The sequence below is a fragment of the Gnatocerus cornutus genome, chromosome 1, assembly GCF_029298725.1.
Source record: "Gnatocerus cornutus isolate USDA-ARS CGAHR chromosome 1, icGnaCorn1.1, whole genome shotgun sequence".
In the NCBI taxonomy this organism is placed as follows: domain Eukaryota; kingdom Metazoa; phylum Arthropoda; class Insecta; order Coleoptera; family Tenebrionidae; genus Gnatocerus; species Gnatocerus cornutus.
In genome coordinates, this window is record NC_142233.1 from 18185240 (window position 1) to 18206464 (window position 21225).

The 21225-nt window shown below is 34.1% G+C and overlaps 2 protein-coding genes across 2 annotated transcripts in view; both read left to right on the forward strand.

Moving 5' to 3' along the window:
- The window catches only part of LOC148180744 (homeobox protein invected-like), a 111076-nt gene that overhangs the window by 16901 nt on the left and 72950 nt on the right, over window positions 1-21225 (forward strand). The gene's annotated exons all lie outside the window — the stretch shown is intronic.
- Window positions 2633-6149, forward strand: LOC148180745 (uncharacterized). Its single transcript, XM_088045570.1, has 2 exons — window positions 2633-4428; window positions 6063-6149. Exon 1 carries the CDS (start codon window positions 2742-2744, stop codon window positions 3876-3878), a length of 1137 nt encoding a protein of 378 aa, XP_087901696.1. The 5' UTR covers window positions 2633-2741; the 3' UTR covers window positions 3879-4428; window positions 6063-6149.

A 21225-nucleotide genomic window follows, 5' to 3' on the forward strand; every position in this document is an offset into this window, starting at 1 on the left:
AAAATTGTAATAATTATCTTATAACTCGATTGATTGACACAGTAAACTTGTGGAATAATCTTATTATCTCACTGTCCAAGAATCTCATCCCCTCATTAGTCCTCTCTTTGCAGTTTATGAGGGTCAAAGATCAAATATGCCGAAAAAACATTGAAACTTCCGGTAATCCAGAATTCCTAGACGTGTTTTGAATGTTGTGTCTTGATTATTGTTATCGGTCAGCTCTATTAAGTATAGCAATCAATAAATAGACGTCTAAAATCAGATAGTTTCAAAAATTAATGATAATTTATAATCATTCATCGCCTTATATAAATTAATGTTGATAATGAATTATCATGAAAAAGAATCATTTAAAAAAAAATCCTGTATTAATATGATTAAAAATAATTGTAATTGTATCTAAAGTTTCAAATAACTGCTCTATCAGAATGATAAACGCTAGCTACTTTAAGGAATTTCATTGTTTCGATTTCGGTAAGGTGGCTGTAAACGATTTAAAAAGTCAAAGCCATAACCGCACTAGAGCGTTTGGTGAACTGCAGCTTCACAATTTGTTTGAATTAGGTTTGATGTGCTTTTTGATGTTGCACTGCTAGACATGTTCATTTTCAATAATTCAACACGTCTTTGTTGCACTTTACAGCAGTTTGTCGATTTGATTTTACCCAAATAATTATAAAATTGGGGGTAATGTCGGTATCTTGATGTAATATGCAAAACTATGGATAGATGGCGCCACTACAGATCGACCAAAACTGTTTGCGGCCAGAAAAGACTTACTTTTAGGCCGCTTTTGAGACCTAAAAATTCCATTTTCAGTTTAAGTGGCCTAAAAAGATATAATTGACAAAATCTATAATTGCAAGGCCGAAATTGTAATTTTTAGCACCAGTCAATGACTCCAAATTTGCTATTAAATTCTGTGACCTCTAATAGTTGTTAGCGGAAACAATGAAATTTAATGGCGTTACTACTTTATACAAGGTGTGTCAAATTTTAGGTAAAATTTTAAACAAGTCAGAGAAATTTTAGAAAGTTTCATTTTTAGGTCTAATCAAAAATTGCAATTTTTTTAAGTATCAAACTGTTTTATCTTCTGTAATTTACAACAATAAATTTTACGGCTCTACGAACGTCATTCTTAACCAAGCGAAATTGTAATAGTTATTTGTGCACCAAGACCAAAAAGTGTTTTTTTTTGGCCGAGCCTTTTTTTAATGGCCGAGGCGAGGGCAAATGACACAAGATTTTTTAGGCGACATTAAATTTACAAGTTAATTAATTTTTATTTATGATTGAATAATTGAAAATATTTATGAATCCTTCAGAAAAGTTCATATTTTCATTATTTACAATTGCAGTTTCGGCATGTGTAGCTTCACGATTTTTTCAATAATCCAACACGTCTTTATTGCACTTTACAGCAGTTTGTCGATTTGATTTTACCCAAATAATTATAAAATTGGGGGTAATGTCGGTATCTTGATGTAATATGCAAAACTTTGGATAGATGGCGCCAGCATAGATCGGCCAAAAATGTTTGCGACCAGAAAATACTTACTTTTAGGCCGATTTTGAGGCCCAAAAATTCCATTTTCTGTTTAAATCGCCTAAAAAAGATATAATTGACAAAATCTATAATCGCAAGGCCGTAAAATGTATTCACTTATGAAATTAACAATGAGTGTGGAAACGTTTGTAGCAGTAGTGATAAATGACGGTTGTTTTATGCACATTGCAATTGAAATTGTCACTTTACGTTTACAAATAATTTGTAAAAATTTGACTTTACGCTTAGTTATCTGTCGAAAGTGTCAAAAACTGGACAATGATTTTTTACATATTTTACATATTTTTTCGGTTGTCAAATTTTATTCAGAAAATTTATTTTATAACCGTCTTTAAATACTATTTTAATTCTGAGGATAAGAATTTGAAAACGTCATCTTAAAGCCCTTTTTAAAACTGTTGTTGATTCAAAAATTGTAATAAAACACTGAATATTTGAAATCGCTAAACTTACGTCTTGATTAATTATACAGGGTGATTTTTAAAAAACGGCAGGCGTTGTAGAATTTTTATTTATGAACCGATTTCAAAAATTTAAAAGTTAGTTTAAATAGCTTTTAATTTACTATAAGATGATGATTTTAAAATGTTTCTAAGTGTCTTAGTATATTTTAGGCAATATTCAACTTTCTTATTTTAAATTAGGAGCCATACTTTTTTTGCATAATTTGCAAGATATTCCTACTTTTAACAAAACCATCCAACCTAACTAGGTTAGGTTAGGTTAGGTTTTGACCTAACTTGTCAAAAATCCCTAATCGAAAATAATTTCTTTCAAATGCAATTTTTAAATTTATTTACAATGCAAAGTAGAAAAAATAGTATATTACACTCATTTCATAAGACGACTTGTAGCACTCATTCTATTTGACCACTCCTCGCTGCGCTCGTCGTGGTCAAAACTCATTCGTGCTACAACTCGCCTTATGAAATACGTGTAATAATGTACTATTATATTTCGGCGTCCAGTCCTCGATATCACATTATTGAAAACCATGTAGTACGTGTTGTCTAGTACTTGGCGCACAATATTTAAAGAAGGAAATCCTCCGTTCCCCACTCTTCACTCGTTGCTACACGCTTCCACTCGTCATTGTGTTTCTTGTGCTCTGGCGCTTCGGATCGTACCGCATCTCGTAACATTACAAAAATGTAAGTATCTAATAAGAATGGATTCTTTTAGAATTAGCGAGATGGGAAAATCAAAGAAAAGAAGAAGTCGCTCTTCTAGCTCTGAAGAGGACTCAACTGGACTGAGAAAACGAATTAAAAGGTTGGAAGCGAGATTGCTGGGAGAGCATTCAAGGTCTCCCTTATATTCACACGTGCACACTAGGCGTGAGCGTTCTAGGAATCGTTCAGGGTCACGGATGCACCGTGTACCAACTGACGACAACAAATATGCTGACAGGCACACGTGCAGTGAAGCCTCAAGCTCGCCTTCCCCGTGTAGGGATGCAGGCAGTATCTTCACCAGTGACTCTGCAGGTCACTCGAACACTATCCCAGATGAAAATGGTTCTAGGTATCGTTCAGGGTCATGGATGCACCGTGTACCAACTGACGACAACAAATATGTTGAAAGGCACACGTGCAGTGAAGCCTCAAGCTCGCCTTCCCCGTGTAGGGATGCAGGCAGTATCTTCACCGGTGACTCTGCAGGTCACTCGAACACTATTCCAGATGAAAATGGTTCTAGGTATCGTTCAGGGTCACGGATGCACCGTGTACCAACTGACGACAACAAATATGCTGACAGGCACGCGTGCAGTGAAGCCTCAAGCTCGCCTTCCCCGTGTAGGGATGCAGGCAGTATCTTCACCGGTGACTCTGCAGGTCACTCGAACACCATCCCAGATGAAAATGATTCTAGGTATCGTTCAGGGTCACGGATGCACCGTGTACCAACTGACGACAACAAATATGCTGAAAGGCACACGTGCAGTGAAGCCTCAAGTTCGCCTTCCCCGTGTAGGGATGCAGGCAATATCTTCACCGGTGACTCTGCAGGTCACTCGAACACCATCCCAGATGAAAATGAACTTATAATTCATAATGACGAAGTTTTACCAAACGAGATTTTGACAATTCTGGGTGACAATCCCGAGGACAGCACTCAAACAACCCTCACGCTTTATGAGGCGTTGGTAAATAGATGGCGTCACATACTTTGGTATGGTCTTAAAAAAGGAAATTGCATTTCCTCTTTTAGACAGTTATCCCATACCAGACAATCTCTCCAACCTAGCGCCTCCGCAGTTAAATGCAGAAATTTCCCAAATTTTAATGAAAACTTATGTCACTAGAGACGAATCTCATGCAGAGATGCAGAACCAGCTAGGCCGCGGCATGTCCGCCCTTAGTAAAGGAATTAACATTGTGCTCAATGGAGCTGACAACATCCCAAAAGATGTAACATACAGTAAGAGCTGTTATCCTGTTTGTCAGATTCAGGGCGTATTTTAGCCTATGTTTCCACCGGGTATCTGTAATACGCCGAAACTTGATCACTCCTCTAATAAATAAGAAAATATGTGAGCAGGTTGACAAGTTACCGCCCTCCGAATTTTTATTCGGTCCCGATTTAGGGGAAAGAATAAAAACGGCAAAGAATTTGGAGTCTTTAAGTAAAGTCATAAAAATCACTCATACAACTCCTACCTCTACTTACTTGAGTCGTCAAAAAGGCGGCAGACAGACAAAATACGCGGGAAGTTTAAACCGTTATCGCCCGAGCCGTCGACTGGGAGAGACGAGCTCTGCAAAAGGGCAAGTCCCGAAAACCACACGTCGCGAACATTATCGCAGACGCACTCCCTAACGCAAGTACAAGAAGTAGGAGAGGCAGCTGTTTCAGTAAGTACAGCCTATGCAGGGCGACTTAGTAAGTTTTTCGAAAAGTGGAAAATGATAACATCGAATCCTATTGTCCTTGGTTGGATTAGGGGTTATAAAATATCATTCATTCAAACTCCAACTCAAGGTAAACTACCTACAGCCACAGTTTTTTCTCCAAAAGAGTTGGCAGACGTAAAAGCTGAAATTTCAAATTTATTAAAAATTGGGGCGGTGCAAAAATGCAATAACGAACCTAATCAGTTCATCTCTAGATTTTTTCTAGCAGATAAACCTAACGGCCAAAAACGCTTTATTTTAAATTTGACAAACCTGAACAACTTTATAGAAGCTCCTCACTTCAAAATGGATGACATCAGAACTGCATCGAGGTTGATGCAGAATAACCATTTTGCTGCAACCTTAGATCTCAAAGACGCGTATTATTTAATACCGATCAGAGATAACAACCGAAAATTTTTGCGCTTTCAGTTTGAAACAGAAACATTCGAATTTACGTGCTTACCGTTTGGTTTAGCTTCAGCTCCTTATACATTTCATAAACTGACGAAACCTATTGTACAATCCTTACGATCGCAAGGAATTATTTGCATTAATTACCTTGACGATTTTTTAATATTGGGAGCTACTCATGAAGAGTGTAAATCTAACGTAAGCGTAGTCTATAATCTTTTAATAAAGATGAGGACACTCGTTTCAGCCTGTCCTGCTGTCAAATATGGGTGCCTCTACACCAATTGGAAAGAGCAAAATACTTAGCTCTATTAAAAAATCAAGGGAACTACAGCGCAAAATTGTCAATAACAAACGAGGTTGTTTCTGACCTAATCTGGTGGCAGAAAAGTGTAGACAATTCTGTCAACGATTTAAGAAAGGACAGCCTTGAAATCAAAATTTATACAGATGCCAGTCAAACCGGCTGGGGCGCATTTTGCAATGGAGACAGTATTAATGGTTGGTGGAACAACTCCCTAAAAGAGAATCACATAGATTTTTTGGAGTTGCAAGCCATATTGCTAGGTCCACTACATTTTACAAAAAAAAAAAAAAAAAATAATTGTATATTTGCAATATACTAATAAGATCTGATAATACCACTGGAATAGCATACATTAATAAAATGGGTAGTGTTCAATTTCCCAAACTGAACAACTTATCAAGGACAATCTGGCAAAGGTGCGAATCTAAACAACTATGGCTTTTCGCATCGTATATAAGTTCCTCAAAAAACACGGAGGCAGACCAAGCTTCCCGAGTCTTGCCGCCGGAAACTGAATGCTCCCTAAACACTAACTTTTTTATCATGATAATTAAACGATTTGGTTACCCGGATATAGACTTATTCGCATCAGCTAGCAACACAAAATGTCCTAAGTTTATATCACGTTATCCAGACACAGAAGCTTGGGGAGTTGATGCGTTTACTTTGAGTTGGAAAAATTGTAAATTTTATACTTTTCCTCCCTTTGCGTTAAACTGAGGGTACTACAAAAAATTATTACCGACAAAGCCTCAGGGATCATTATAGTCCCTTTTTGGCAGACGCAAACATGGTATCCACTTTTTGTAAAGCTTACCATAAGTAAACCGCTCTGTTTTGGACCGTCAGATAACCTTCTATACTCTCCTTTTAGCAATCAACATCAACGACATCCTTTGGCATCGACCCTTATCCTGGTTGCTGCCAGGTTATCCGGCGAGCATTTTTATTAAAAGGTACTGCAGAAACCGCATTAGACACCATATTGAACTCGCTATCTTCAGCAACTATTATTCTTATGGCATTAGCCACGGGTCAGCGAATACAGACATCGTCTTTAAGAAAGCTGACAAATATTTTCTTCTCTCAGAAGAGGGTGTTCGAATCCTTATTCCAGATTTGGTAAAGACGAGCGGACCAAAAGCCTCGCAACCATGCTTAAATTTTCCTTACTATAAGAAAGAAGTGAGTTTATGGGTCGCTACATCGCTAAGGGAATATATACTTTTAACACAGATTTTTAGATCTAATACAAGTGACAACTTGTTCATAACATTTAAGAAACCTTATGGACCTGCCTCCAAGCAAACATTAAGCCGTTGGATTAAAGATACACTTTTCTTATCAGGCGTGGACTGTTCAATTTTTAAGGCCCACTCAACGCGACATGCTTCAACGTCGGCTGAATTTAGTAAAGGGCTACCTTATGACACAATTAGAAAATCAGCAGGTTGGACAGAATCTTCTTCAACTTTTGCTAGATTTTACAACCGTCCAGTGGTACAATCCACTATCTTAGAGGCAGTGTTTGAGTCTGATTAAATAACAAACTTTTACAAGTTCTATGTTTTGTTTAATCAATTATACGATTAAAAAACAGACTAACCAGGTGGACTTCCAATTCCTCATTAACATCATTTTCAGGCAAAATTCTTTAAACAACTACATGGTTTTCAATAATGTGATATCGAGGACTGGACGCCGAAATATAATTACTAGATCAAAAGAACTTACCTGAAGTTCGATCGTAATTATATGAGGCGTCCAGTCCGAAGATATCACACACCCTTCCCTCCCTTTATTACCCCATTGCCTTCAATGTGTTAATGGGCTTCTTTAAAACAATGACGAGTGGAAGCGTGTAGCAACGAGTGAAGAGTGGGGAACGGAGGATTTCCTTCTTTAAATATTGTGCGCCAAGTACTAGACAACACGTACTACATGGTTTTCAATAATGTGATATCTTCGGACTGGACGCCTCATATAATTACGATCGAACTTCAGGTAAGTTCTTTTGATCTAGTAATTTTAGGCCTCAAAAGCGGCCTAAAGTAAGTCTTTTCCGGCCTGAAAAATCGTGTGTGCCATTTTGCCCTCGCCTTCCTTCTGGCCTCGGCCATTAAAAACAGGCTCAAAAGAGAAACACTTTTTGGCCTTGGTACACAAGTAGCTATTCTTTGTCAGTTTTAGAGAAATTCATCATTTTAAATACTATTTTATTTCGCTTTTTAAAACTATTCTTTTAACTCTTCTTAGTTTTTCCACTTTCTTCGAATTAGAACGGAAAAACTATTGGCAACTTCTCAGACGTGACTAAAAACTATTGAAATATAAGGCTAATCAGTAGCTGAAAGATCAGTGCAGTTCGTTCTAGCATCTCAGTTTTGCTCGCAGGTGGATATTGTTTGGTTGCAATTAAAAATGATGTAAGAATAAGGACCACCCCATAATAAATTTCCATAGCTTATTGTACCTCCTTCTTCTGGTCGTACGTGTGTAAACAATAAAGCTCAAGTCTATTATGATCTATAATTCGCCCCTCGCGAGTGAATAAAACATTTCAGGGTCGAGATTAGAGCCCACCCACCTTCAGCAAACAAACTTAACACCTTTACACTATTCCAAAACACACATTACATGAGTTGGAGCGCTAGACCGCACACCTTCCTAATATTTATAGCGTTCAACTCAACTTAAAATAGACTTAACTTAAGCCCACATAATAACTAGAACACACACACTGACACACATTCATCCAAAGATAAATTGAGAGGCGAGCAAGACACTCATTAAGGATGTTGTAAGGATTCGGTTCTTGTCCTTATCAAAGAGATTTGCAAAGACAGGATCATTTTTTAATTCGATTAAATCTCATGATGATGATGGCTTCTAAGAACGTGCTTTCATAGTAATTGAAAAGACAGAGAAGTGTGGGTGGATGGGTTTATGGACACCATAAAAAAGCTATTAACTTGCCTCTGATAATGGTGAAAAATATTTTAATAAATTGCTGGATTGCGGGGCGTGGAGGTGCAGCCAAATATACTAAACTATGGCTCTGGCGAAGGTTATACATTATTCAGGATTTCATTGTTTACCATGTGAAAAATTGGACTCGCATTCACCGACAAATTTGCAAATTTACAGCTTAATCAACACAGACGAACAAAACGATAATTTTATGTTTTTTTGAGAGATTTTAATATAAACCACCACCTACGCAAAAATGTTTTTAAACCCAGCGAAGGCCATACATTATTCAGGATTTCATTGTTTACCAGACGAAACTGCAAAGTTAATGTCCCATTACAGACAAAAGCGCGTTTTTACATCTTAATCGACCAAGTGGGTGTCCAAATTTTACAATCGAACCAAAATTGAAGAAGCCGTGTCATGAAATTAAAAAGCTCCAATAAAACCCCGACTTAATCTCGTAACACGGCTTTTATAGGCCCTAGATTATGCAACAATATTTATGCTTAAGCCCACTGTTTTACAACGTCAATATTGAATTTCACGCCGATATAAAAGTGTTTTTCGCAATAAATTTTAAAAGGACTCGACTCAACAAGCTCTCGGTTTTTTAACAAGACTGAATCAAACCCACATAAGAATCTGTTTATTTATTACTTGTCAACACCGGAAATGTCGCTTTGCAATTTCAATAATAATAAACTAGTTTGTTTAACATTAACAAACGAGTTGTAACAATTCGTCTCCCGCTACTCCAATTATTAACGCCACCTGAAAAATGCGTATACAAGGTGATTATAAATGTTTCTAGCATCAAGCGTGGCTTCGGAAACCCTATTTTGCCACTTTGTTTTCATAGTGAATATAACTATTTTGAAAATTATGTACCGGGTGTTCCAGCGATTGCTGAACATAAGGAAATAACATGGGAAAATGAATTTTATTTTTTTCCTGCTCTCTCGAACCCCCAAACGAAACGCCGTCAATGGTGGATTATTCGTTGAATGATTCTCAATCAGACCGTAATTTTTTAATTCGATGCTTTTACGGCATTATTAAAAAAAACAATTTAAACACTGGTAATTTCAAACTTCCCGCTGAAATGTCGGTATAATTGAAATTTGATTTGTCGTTGTGACAGCAGATCACCGTGAGTCCAAACTAACCTCACTTTTTAAAGATTTGGAGATTTACATGTAGTATCATCACGAAGTAGAAATCTTTTATTATAAAATAAGACTTAAATCTCTTTGCATTTTCGATAAATTCCTGATTCAACCAAAAGTGTCAATCAAAATGTAAACAAACTTATTATTTTGACACCCCCACGCTAAATTAGTACCAACTTTGGTGAAAACCCCTAACTTGCCAGATACACTCGGCTCTCATATACACCTTCCGCCACTAAAATTGGGACCTTTTATAGGTAATAAATGAAGTTTAGAACAGTTTATTTCTCAAAATTTACTTTGCTTCATGTTCGAGGTTAACAGCAAATGTCAGTTGACAAATCGAAACCCACATTTGTAATGAGCGGCACATTTCTTTGACATTTCATAGCCACCCTTGATGCTAGAAACATTGTCATACCAATTGATAGTGTGGCCCCCATTTTAGTGTAACGAGTTGCACGAATGACCAGTGTATTGTATTGTGTTAGTAAAATTCATTAATTAAAGTTGGTACTAATTGGGGTGTTTTGAAAAAGAGGGGGATAATATGTCAAACGTCAATATGTCAAAATGGATTTGTTTATACTAACCTACAAACTTAAATTTTTGATCTTCGCGGTCATTTCTTACACTGGACCGGTGCGTAAGTTGCCATTGAAGACTTCGCAATGATACGTTACATTTTGCACATTAATGCAGTAAGAAAGTAAGAAACTTTTGGAGCAAAACTTATTTGTAGCTCAGTTTAGATATAAAATAGACATCTATGCTGTAGGCTTATTATGCATAAACACAAGAAAAGTGGCGTTTGCCTTTGACAACAATTCAATGACAAATAACCCCAGTTACTGACAACCCTGTCAACACATTTCGCGTAGGAATTTAGTGATTTTAGTGTATTTTGTAGCATAATTTGCTGCCAACCTATATGTCAACTGTCGAAATCTCCCAATCTCTCACCGGACATACTATAGAATTTGAGGATTCTTTCAGAGTTTGACATAAGTAGGGCATTTGGTCATAAAGTTTGTAATGTGTAAAGCAGTACGGTTGCAAACATTCATGAAGTAAAATCAGACAGTTTCCACCTAGAGTGGTTGAGCTAATTTATCAAATTTTGAATTTACTACTTCTTTGTGGACGCGTAGGCCAAAATTTCGATTAAGTTTTCATTCTAGTTTCACTTGCATCACTTCTCTTGTCGTCTTCAATCCTTTAATTAGGTGATTAAACGTTCGTGTTCCAAAAACGCAATAGTAAACTGCTAGTGGGTGAGATTCTATTACTTCACTGTTAAATAAACCACTTATTTAAAGACCATCCCGATTTTTAAGGCAATAACCTCATATTTTCGGAAGAAATCAACAGTTTTTAATGTTATTCCAACGCGAAATGTAAATGTATCATCAATGTTTATAAATTTTGACGTTCCTGTCAAAATACTGCCAGGCATGTCGGCAACTTTTGGTGTTTATAAATATACCTATCAAGTACATTCCTCGACACAGTTTTTGGGCACAGTCCCAAATTTCGGGCCAGGATCGACCTTTAGACCTCACTAAGGTTTGTTATAAAGTATATATCTATTTGTTATGATCTTTGATCTTTGATTTTTTTGGAACATAACCTTCCATTTGACGTTTCATAAAGGAAATTACTTTATAATATTTGCTTACATCAATGTTTTGTTTTATATTTAACGTTGACTTCAACATTGAATATTTAGGCCACAATGAGGCCAGCAGACTTTTACTTGAGATATCAGAGAAATATGCTAAAACAATGTTTTCTGAACAATGTTTAACCTTCTTGTTTTTGCACCATAACATGAATTCTTCATACGTTTTTTCATACTTCGATTTGGATTTTTTCGGCAACAGATTTGTGGCGATGTTCGCACTTTCTGCAACGTCTGGTGGTGTTGTTGAGATTTCATTGTCACTGTCCGTGTCGGCATCCATTATTATAAAATAAACACTAAAAACGAGAGAACACAAAGAAAACACAATTTTTTGTCGTCGAAACGAAAAACACAAACCCGGTTGTTAGGTTAGGTTAAATAACAAAGACGAATCAAGATGGCTATATCGATATTGGAGTGTATATTTAATATCGAAAAGAAAATCGATGTAAATTTAATAAAAATTTATTACGTATTATCGTTCTGGTAAAATTTCAATTTGATAAATCAAAAAATATAAAAATTTTGTATGAGCTTTAAAAACTAACTCATTTTTGATTAATTTGTGAATTGATCGTGTGATTTCGATATACATATTTCGATGTACAGCGCTGGGATTAGAGTCATCATCGAAATGAATTGACACTTGCATGTAAAATAATAAAATGTAAAATACCTGCTTGGTAAAGTGATACATTAACGCATTCATTTTCAAAAGAAATCTTGCAAATAAAGTAACTTTAATTTATGCAAGTTGAATGTCTTCATGACATTAGAGCTTGGAAAATTGCATAATTATTGTGTCAGCCAAAGCTCCGGTTATCGAAGTTGACAGGGGAGAATTCGACCAAACATAAAACGTTGAGTTCAAGATAAGTTTTATAGGTCATTCGCAAACTGCTTTCAGTTTTAATCAAAGAGGTATAATTGGTTTATTTGACAGTTAGATGGATTAATTAAATAACAAAGAATTAAAATAAATAACTGATTTTGGGCAATTGCATTGTTCATCATTTGCTTTTATTTACTAATATGTTAAAAAGTAAAATCTCGTTTTCTCGCTATCCATTTCGAAACCACATTTTTTACCTTTCGCCACCATTAATTGCCCCGTTATGGCGAACGATGCAAAACAAACGAAATTACACAATTTTAATATAATTAATGAACGATTCGCCGACCTGGAACAATAATTTACGTCAAACGTAGATTTTTTGCTCGTTTACGAAAATAAATAACGTCACGAGCATGTAAACTCCATTTCTAAACCATCAAATCTGTCAAAACCACCATTAATTTTAACTCTGCACATTACCAATATCATCATATTTAGAAGAATGAGGTAAACGAGGAAGATAATAATTGATTCAACCTTTAGAATTGACATTATAGTGGTGACAATCGAACAATACGTTTTGAAATATAACATGAATTTATGTTGGCGGCAAGAGCTGGAAAAATGATAATCATATGAGCTTGTTAAGAAGTTAATTAGAAGCGAGATCTTAATTAGCTTAAGCGGTTCATTTGAGCTTGATTTTCTTTCTCACTTTTCTCCATTTTCCTTCCAGGAACTAGAAAGTACAAATTGCCGCGGTTGTACAAAAACGTAGAAAGGTTGTTCATTTAAATTTATGGTAATCTTTTATCGATGACATTTACATTTGATTTTCAATCCATAGTGGATCTACTAATGTGGAATTTATGTTGCATTAAAGCATTTACAGGTGGTCTGGAAATAGGTGCAATTTTTAACGACATTTTTACTGTTATTTAATAACGCAAAGTCGTAAATTCACGCTGATTTAGTCGGAATTTTACGAGAGTGGCTAAATTCGAGTTGAGAAAATTCAAACACATGTAGTAACAAATTTTGATGAAACAAGACTTTATAATGGAAACTGGGAACAATAAATGGTGATCATAATCGTAAAATAATTTATTACAAAGTCACAGTTTCTTTGTATGGGGGATACAACATTTAATTGTTTCTATTTGGTCATAAAATTATGACAACCAATAATTTTGAATTTGTGTTGATATTTAGTAAATGTCAGTTTTTACAACATTGCGTGGCTTTTTAAGGTTTATCTTTTTTGGATTATATGAGAGAGTAAATCGTAAAAGCGTGAGAAAACGGTGCTAAAGGGACGTATATTCCTATTGATTAGAACAAAAAATACTCGACAATTTCACTAGGTGAACACAAACAAAACAAGCAATGCAATGAAATGAAAACTTCTGCTATTATTAAGCGAAAAGGAATTTGTTAATACCTTTGAAAACCCACCACTGCACGACAGATAAACTTTAATAATGTTGTTTATTTTTTCCTTTAAAATTGAGTTTTGTCCATTAGTAGGTCGACATGTAGGCATGCGACAACCTTAATAAATGAAAATTATGTTGCGACATAATACTCTCGATGACTTAATTTTAATTCAATGCCCGATAATTTGTTCTTTGTGTTAAGGTACTAAAATAAATTGATTTGTAATAAGAAACACCTTACATTACACCCTGATGCTATGTTTGTATTTATGAAAAGAAATGATGCTTGACTTGATGGATTGTATTTTTTTTTAAATAATCACGACTTCAATTTTCTATTGTTCGAGTCGCTCCACGAGCATAAAATTTGACATAGATTAAATTGAACGTATAACTTGAGTTGTTGAAAAAATAAGAAACGCAAATTGTCGAGTAGGAGGAAGAAACAAAACCTAAGGAAATAGACCGTTAGACGAGCACGTGGGCATTTTTTTGCGAATTAGTATTTTACATGATTAGTGCGGGAATATAATTTTTTCAACACGAGTGAAGGAATTTCGCACGAATCAAGCAAAAGTATTCCCGCACGTCTCTTGTATAACATTTTTTGCACGAAGTCGCTGAAGTCGGTCATTGCAAAAGTTCAAAAATGAAGATTTGTATTCATTTGTATACCATGTCTTCGGAAGAATAAACAATTTATTGCCGACAAAATCACCGTGCAAAGATAAAAAGATCAAAAATTATCTTGCTTGAATATTAAGAAATTTACGTTCAAAAATTTAACATTTATACTTTAGACGATTTTGATTATGGGAATTTCTAGAGCCGTCGAGAAGAAATTTGTAAGATGATGATTGGTGATGTTATCTTTAAAGATGACATGATTTTGGTTTCTATTCCAGAAACGGGAATTTGCCATTACCAAAAGGGAATGCGAATTTGTGAAATTAAGACTGCAAGTTGTGACTGACAACAGGAGACTTTCTAACTTATCGTGCAGGAAAACGTATAAACTTACCTATTGGTATAAACACCATTGGTAAAATTCCATCATTGATCGCCAAATATCTTGAACTTCCAAACCCTCATCAAATGGCCATTGTTTTCGTAGGAGCAGTGCTACTTTTGTAGCGAACAAGAGACTTGACTTTTTAGCTGTTAAAAGACATGGTGGTTGGAAATCTTCCGCAGCAGCCAAGATTCTTTAAAAAATAAAATAGAAGTAGCAGACACTTTGACTGACACGGAACCTTTAAAATCCAATTCCAACAATTCGTACAATATTTAGTAACGCCGTGAGAACTAAAAACACTGCTGGAGTTTCTGGTGTGTCGTTTGCTCCTTGCAGCAACTGCACATTCAACACAAACATCTATAATAATAAAAATTAAAAGTACCCAGTATACTTACTTGATGACCAACATCGATTACTTGAGTATTTGTGAAATAAATCGTTTCACAAAGGCTTAATTTTATCAATCATGCAACTTCTTACGTTAATTTGAGGTTATGTTTTTACAAAAGAGCAACATTGATTAAGTTGCTAATAGATGGCGCTGATGGCATTTTTCTCAAAAAATATTAATTTTGTTGTAATTTGTTAGCATATTTAAGTAAATATTAGGGGAAGAGGGTCTCAATGCGTGTTTCTTGGAATATGTAGTAACCGATATTTTCTATATGGCTTCTATAGCAAAATTTTTGCGTGCATTTTCCCGCACTAGTGCTCGAAAGCCTTAGTTACCTGTGACGGTTGCTATGTGCGAAATCGTTGAGTGAAAAAAAAATTTTTGGCCTCATGAATTGTAAACGTCAAATTAACACTCAAATGACATCTTCGGAAACATTATATTTAAAGTCCGTTTTTTTCTTTAAAAACCACCAACACCGCAATCTTCCCCTGCATTACAACCGGCAACGTTGCCTAGGGAGATTTTTGGTGAGAAAATAATTGTCAAATTTTTGACATTTCTGAAAATTACGCAGTGTTTTCGATAAAAACGTTTCTTTTACAGCGTGTTGGATTGCAAATCAAATGATTTAATAGTGAAAAGACTCGGCACAGCCTGAAAGGCCGTTTTGTGTGATCAAATTGTCAATTAGGCAGCTAACCTATTTGATTTTATCACCAAAAAGTCACCATCGACGACGTTGCCGGTTGTAAAGTGGTGAGAAAGTGCGGTGTTGGAGTTTTTTTAAAAAAAAAAAACGAACTTTACAAGCGTTTACACACGCCGTGCGGTAAAAATTACCCAAATCGTCTGCTCTTCAGATGCGTTTATAAATTAAACTCACTTTACCATAATGACGATTGATCACCAAAGCGGTATCTATAGTTCGTACAGTGAGAGTTTGAATGACAGAAAAGTCACTAAATCTACGCAATAAAAAGTGTGCCATACGCGCGAAATTTAAAATAACAAAATAACCCTAGTTACTGACAACCCTGTGGTTAATATTTTTTTTTAATTAAAGTTTATATTTTACGCTCTTCCACTTGCTAATAACGGTGCAAAAACACGTCAAGTTAAAACTTAAAATGTCATTCAATACTATTATTACGCGTTGATAAAAAATGCAAGGTGGCGTTTGATCAGACATCGACATCAAAAAGTGCCGAGTGTCTTGACTTGAAACTGCAAGTAATTTTGAAAAATATTTTAAATCTCTAAAATAAAAATATTGTTAAATCTATGTATTACTAATAAAAAAACAAAAATTAAAGAATTTCCAGAGGAAATTATTGCTACATACAGGGTGGGCCAACGAAACAGAGGCGAGACAGGTCAATTTAAGTTGTGAGGGGGACACACAGCACACGTATTTACAACTTTTTGCAGTCAACTCCCTATGAAGGGTGAAATTAACACCTTTGGGGTGATTTTCACCCTGTTGATAGGGTTATTCTAAAAAATACAAAATTGCTATTGTTTTTGAAATCAAATGTACGTATTTTAATGCCTGGTTATGTTGATAGATATGTACGTAAACTCATCGCAACTGTTTAGTTCTAATATTTTTTTATAGGGGTTAGATATTAAAAAAAATAATTATATCACTGTGTCACGTACACACATAAAATCTAAAAAGCTAAAAAAATGAAAAAAAATTATAGCCTATTATTTTACCAAAAATATTTAGTCTTCTTGTCTTAAGGCCCGCTGAAATTTTTGGTTCAAATACCAAATAAACTTTCGTTTGATGAATACATTAATTAACGGAAACATTTTGAATTTAAGGTCTTGGTCCACTTTTTCTCTGAACCCCACAATTATAATGTTTTGTGTATTTCTCTGTGTGTTCTAGTTTTAGGTCTTATATTTATGCTTTTTTCATAAATTCAATTTTCCCGTCGCAAAATTAAATGTCCCCCGTAGATTGTAAAACTTTTCTTATAATTTTTAATTTACTAACCCATAACTTAATGGTCAGGAAATAACAATTTAATTTTAATATTATGATTTATCCAATAACATATATATAAAGTAGCCTAAAAGCAAGTTTTTTTTTTTCATTAAATTTTAATGAATCTTTAATAATATTTAAATATATTTATTTGTCATTAAATATGTATATATATATTAAATTTTAATTGAATTATAATTCTTACATTTATATATATATAAATAATTATATGATTGATAATTTTAAATAGGGGGGATGTTTTTCGTATCGGTATTTTCATTAGTTTATTTGTCGGATGGATCCTATTTTAAAGTTAGTAATTTTTACTGTTGCGATTAGAGCTAGTAGTAGATAAATCATTATGAATGATAGGAATATTATTCTTGGTAAGTTTATGAATTTATTTAATATGTTTATTATATCAGTTTGTGGAATTTTTAATATTTCATTATTAATTACATTATTTTTTGTTGTGGGGAGTTCTTGAATACTATTAAACTTAGTCAATTTTAGTTTTGAAATTTACCATCTGTATTGCTGTCGGCACCCTCCCTTGCTCTCTGGGGCGCGAGTTCTGTATACTCGATTCACCGTGATTTCGCGTAGGAATTTAGTGTTTTTAGTGTATTTTGTGGCATAATTTGCTGCCAACCTATGTGTCAACTGTCGAAATCTCCCAATCTCTCACCGGATATACTATACCTAAATTATTATCTCAATTAAGACAATATTTCTAGTTTTAAAATCATTTTAAAACATTTTTTTTATACAGCGCCATCTTGTGTACTTTTTGTGCACCAACTACAGAATTGACAGAATTGACAGATGACGAAATTTATAAATGTCAGATGTGACAGTTCTCATGAATTTTGAAAAATCCAATTATTGAATTAAAAGTTTTTTGACCAAAAAGTTTAATACAACTCTTACGTAATTATTGGTAACCGCCTGAAAAAACCACCGCCAAAGATCGATCCATTTGTGATATCCCGATGAAAAAACTGTGTTGGCTTTGAGCTGCATCCAATTTAGCGAAGACACGGCCGCGCAGCCCAATCCTTTGGGAATTTTCGTCTATGCCCACACCCCAATTAGGTGGATTAATACCGTTTTTGTGAGTGCCCGTTTATTTGCATAAATGGTGAATTTCGTGTGTTGTTTTGTGCTGTCGCGGGGGGCACAGTCCACACATAGCCGAATATAATAGCTCATTGGAGTTGAGCGCGAGCCGTTCGTCGGACCACCCAAGAAGTTCACGATGCTATGAATGAATACGGCATAGCAACCCACGGGCCTCTGATGAATTGTGATCTCTCTGATCTGACTTGACGGATCGTCCTGTGACTTTCTCGAAAAAACACCACACTCATCAGCAGATCATATCAGGGATATAACGATACTCACACGATTTACATCGACCGACGATTATTTTCGGAGCTAGAAACGTTCATCAAACTCACAGAACTTGGAAGAGCGCTTTCGTTCGAGTTCAACGAAATCAAAATAAATAGCAGTTTATTGCTTCCTCTTTGATGGGCTTGACTATAATAAGCCAAATTAATTGGTTAACTCTCACGGTTAATGGGACGATGCCATCTATCAGAGATACTGACTATTAATATTTTATCTCCTTTGCAACCAACTTAGGTACTTTTCAGATTAAACATTTTTTCGTATTTATGTCAAACATCTAAATCGACTTTTTTTTTCAATTTCCTCACTATTTTAAAAATTTATTGACGTTAGCTGTTAATTTATTATTATCGTAAAATATGGAGGTATCTTTTGAATGTGAGTTGTTTTCAACAATTTCTCCTCATATTTCCAGATTTTTCTATAAATTTTCTAATTCTTTGAAATTTGTACTATCAAATTTTGTAAGTTTGCAACGGCACCGGCACATTTAGAATTTCGATTTTTCTTCTTTTTTTTTCTAAAGTTAAGATTTTTAATACAATTTTTAAAATTTTCAGGTGTTTAGATTTGCGTTTAGGTAAATGATTTGATTTTTAATTTCTACATTAAAATATAAAGTACATAATTCATTTTATCGCAGCTTGATAACTACAAGGTCTTTATAAATGTTTCTAGCATCAAGGGTGGCTATGAAATGTCAAAGAAATTCGCCTCTCATTACAAATGTGGGTTTCAATTTTTCAACTGACATTTATTGTTAACCTCAATCATAGAGCAAAGTGAGTTTTGAAAAAAAACTGTTCTAGTTGTAGTTGAAAACCTGAAAATCAAAAACTTGGACACAAAACTGTAACTGAAACGTCATTGACGTAAATAACATAAACAATTTTCAAGATAGTTATATTCACTATGAAAACAAAGCGGCAAAATAGTGTACGACAGGAATTCTAGAGGCACTCTTGATGCTAGAAACATTTATAAACACCTTTTATAAGGTTCTAACCAACATTTTGCATTAAATTGATCAGTGTTCACGTCATGAGTGACATCTCTTTAATTTATTAAGTATTTATTTAAAAAAATGACAGGATCTATTAATATCATTTTGGATTGTTAAACTATTAACTTACATCTTTTTATTCTTGATAGAAAATGTTTAAAAAAATCGCAAAACCATTGGTGTAGCTCCAACTTGTTGAAAAAGAAAGTTGTTCTTTCTGTTATTTGCTGCTTTTTGACATTACAATAACGGCTTTCTATTATTTGACACCGCATGCACCTAGATTTTATTAACTTTTGTTGGCTATTTTTTTTCATTTTTGATAATATTTTTGTTAAAAGTAGAAATATCTTGCAAATTATGCAAAAAAAGTATGGCTCCTAATTTAAAATAAGAAAGTGGAATATCGCCTAAAATATACTAAGACATTTAGAAACATTTTAAAATCATCAGCTTATAGTAAATTAAAAGCTATTTAAATCAATTTTTAAATTTTTGAAATCGGTTCATAAATAAACATTCTACAACGCCTGCCGTTTTTTAAAAATCACCCTGTATAATTAATCAAGACGTAAGTTTAGCGATTTCAAATATTCAGTGTTGTATTACAATTTTTTGAATCAACTACAGTTCTAAAAAGGCCTTTAGGATGACGTTTCCAAATTCTTATCCTCAGAATTAAAATAGTATTTAAAGACAGTTAAAAAATAAATTTTCTGAATAAAATTTGACAATCGAAAAAATATGTAAAATATGTAAAAAATCATTGTCCAGTTTTTGACACTTATTTCGACACATAAGTAAGTGTAAAGTAAAATTTTTACAAATTATTTGTAAACGTAAAGTGACAATTTCAATTGCAATGTGCATAAAACAATCGTCATTTATCACTACTGCTACAAACGTTTCCACACTCATTGTTATTTTCATAAGTGAATACATTTTACGGCCTTGCGATTATAGATTTTGTCAATTATATCTTTTTTAGGCGATTTAAACTGAAAATGGAATTTTTGGGCCTCAAAAGCGGCCTAAAAGTAAGTATTTTCTGGTCGCAAACATTTTTGGCCGATCTATGCTGGCGCCATCTATCCAAAGTTTTGCATATTACATCAAGATACCGACATTACCCCCAATTTTATAATTATTTGGGTAAAATCAAATCGACAAACTGCTGTAAAGTAATAAAGACGTGTTGCATTATTGAAAAAATCGTGAAGCTACACATGCCGAAACTGCAATTGTAAATAATGAAAATATGAAGTTTTCTGAAGGATTCATAAATATTTTCAATTATTCAATCATAAATAAAAATTAATTAACTTGTAAATTTAATGTCGCCTAAAAAATCTTGTGTCATTTTGCCCTCGCCTCGGCCATTAAAAAAAGGCTCGGCCAAAAAACAACACTTTTTGGCCTTGGTGCACAAATAACTATTACAATTTCGCTTGGTTAAGAATGACGTTCGTAGAGCCGTAAAATTTATTGTTGTAAATTACAGAAGATAAAACAGTTTGATACTTAAAAAAATTGCAATTTTTGATTAGTCCTAAAAATGAAACTTTCTAAAATTTCTCTGGCTTGTTTAAAATTTTACCTAAAATTTGACACACCTTGTATAAAGGAGTAACGCCATTAAATTTCATTGTTTCCGCTGACAACTATTAGAGGTCACAGAATTTGATAGCAAATTTGGAGTCATTGAAAATTACAATTTCGGCCTTGCAATTATAGATTTTGGAATGGAATCTTTAGGTCTCAAAAGCGGCTTAAAAGTAAGTCTTTTCTGACCGCAAACATTTTTGGCCGATGTATGGTGGCGCCATCTATCCATAGCTTTGCATATTACATCAAGATACCAACATTACCCCCAATTTTATAATTATTTGGGTAAAATCAAATCGACAAACTGCTGTGAAGTTTAACAAAAATGTGTTGAATTATTGAAAATGAGCATATCTAGCAGTGCTGCTGCAACAACATCAAAAAGCAAAATGTAAATAAAGAAAATATGAACTTTTCTGAAGGATTCATAAATATTTACAATTATTCAGTTGTTATAAATGATTAAATCAATAAATAACGAATAAAAATTAATTAAATTGTAAATTTAATG

Coding starts and splice junctions, on each gene's coding strand:
- LOC148180745 (XM_088045570.1), top strand. CDS start 2,742: ATGGATTCTTTTAGAATTAGCGAGATGGGAAAATCAAAGAAAAGAAGA.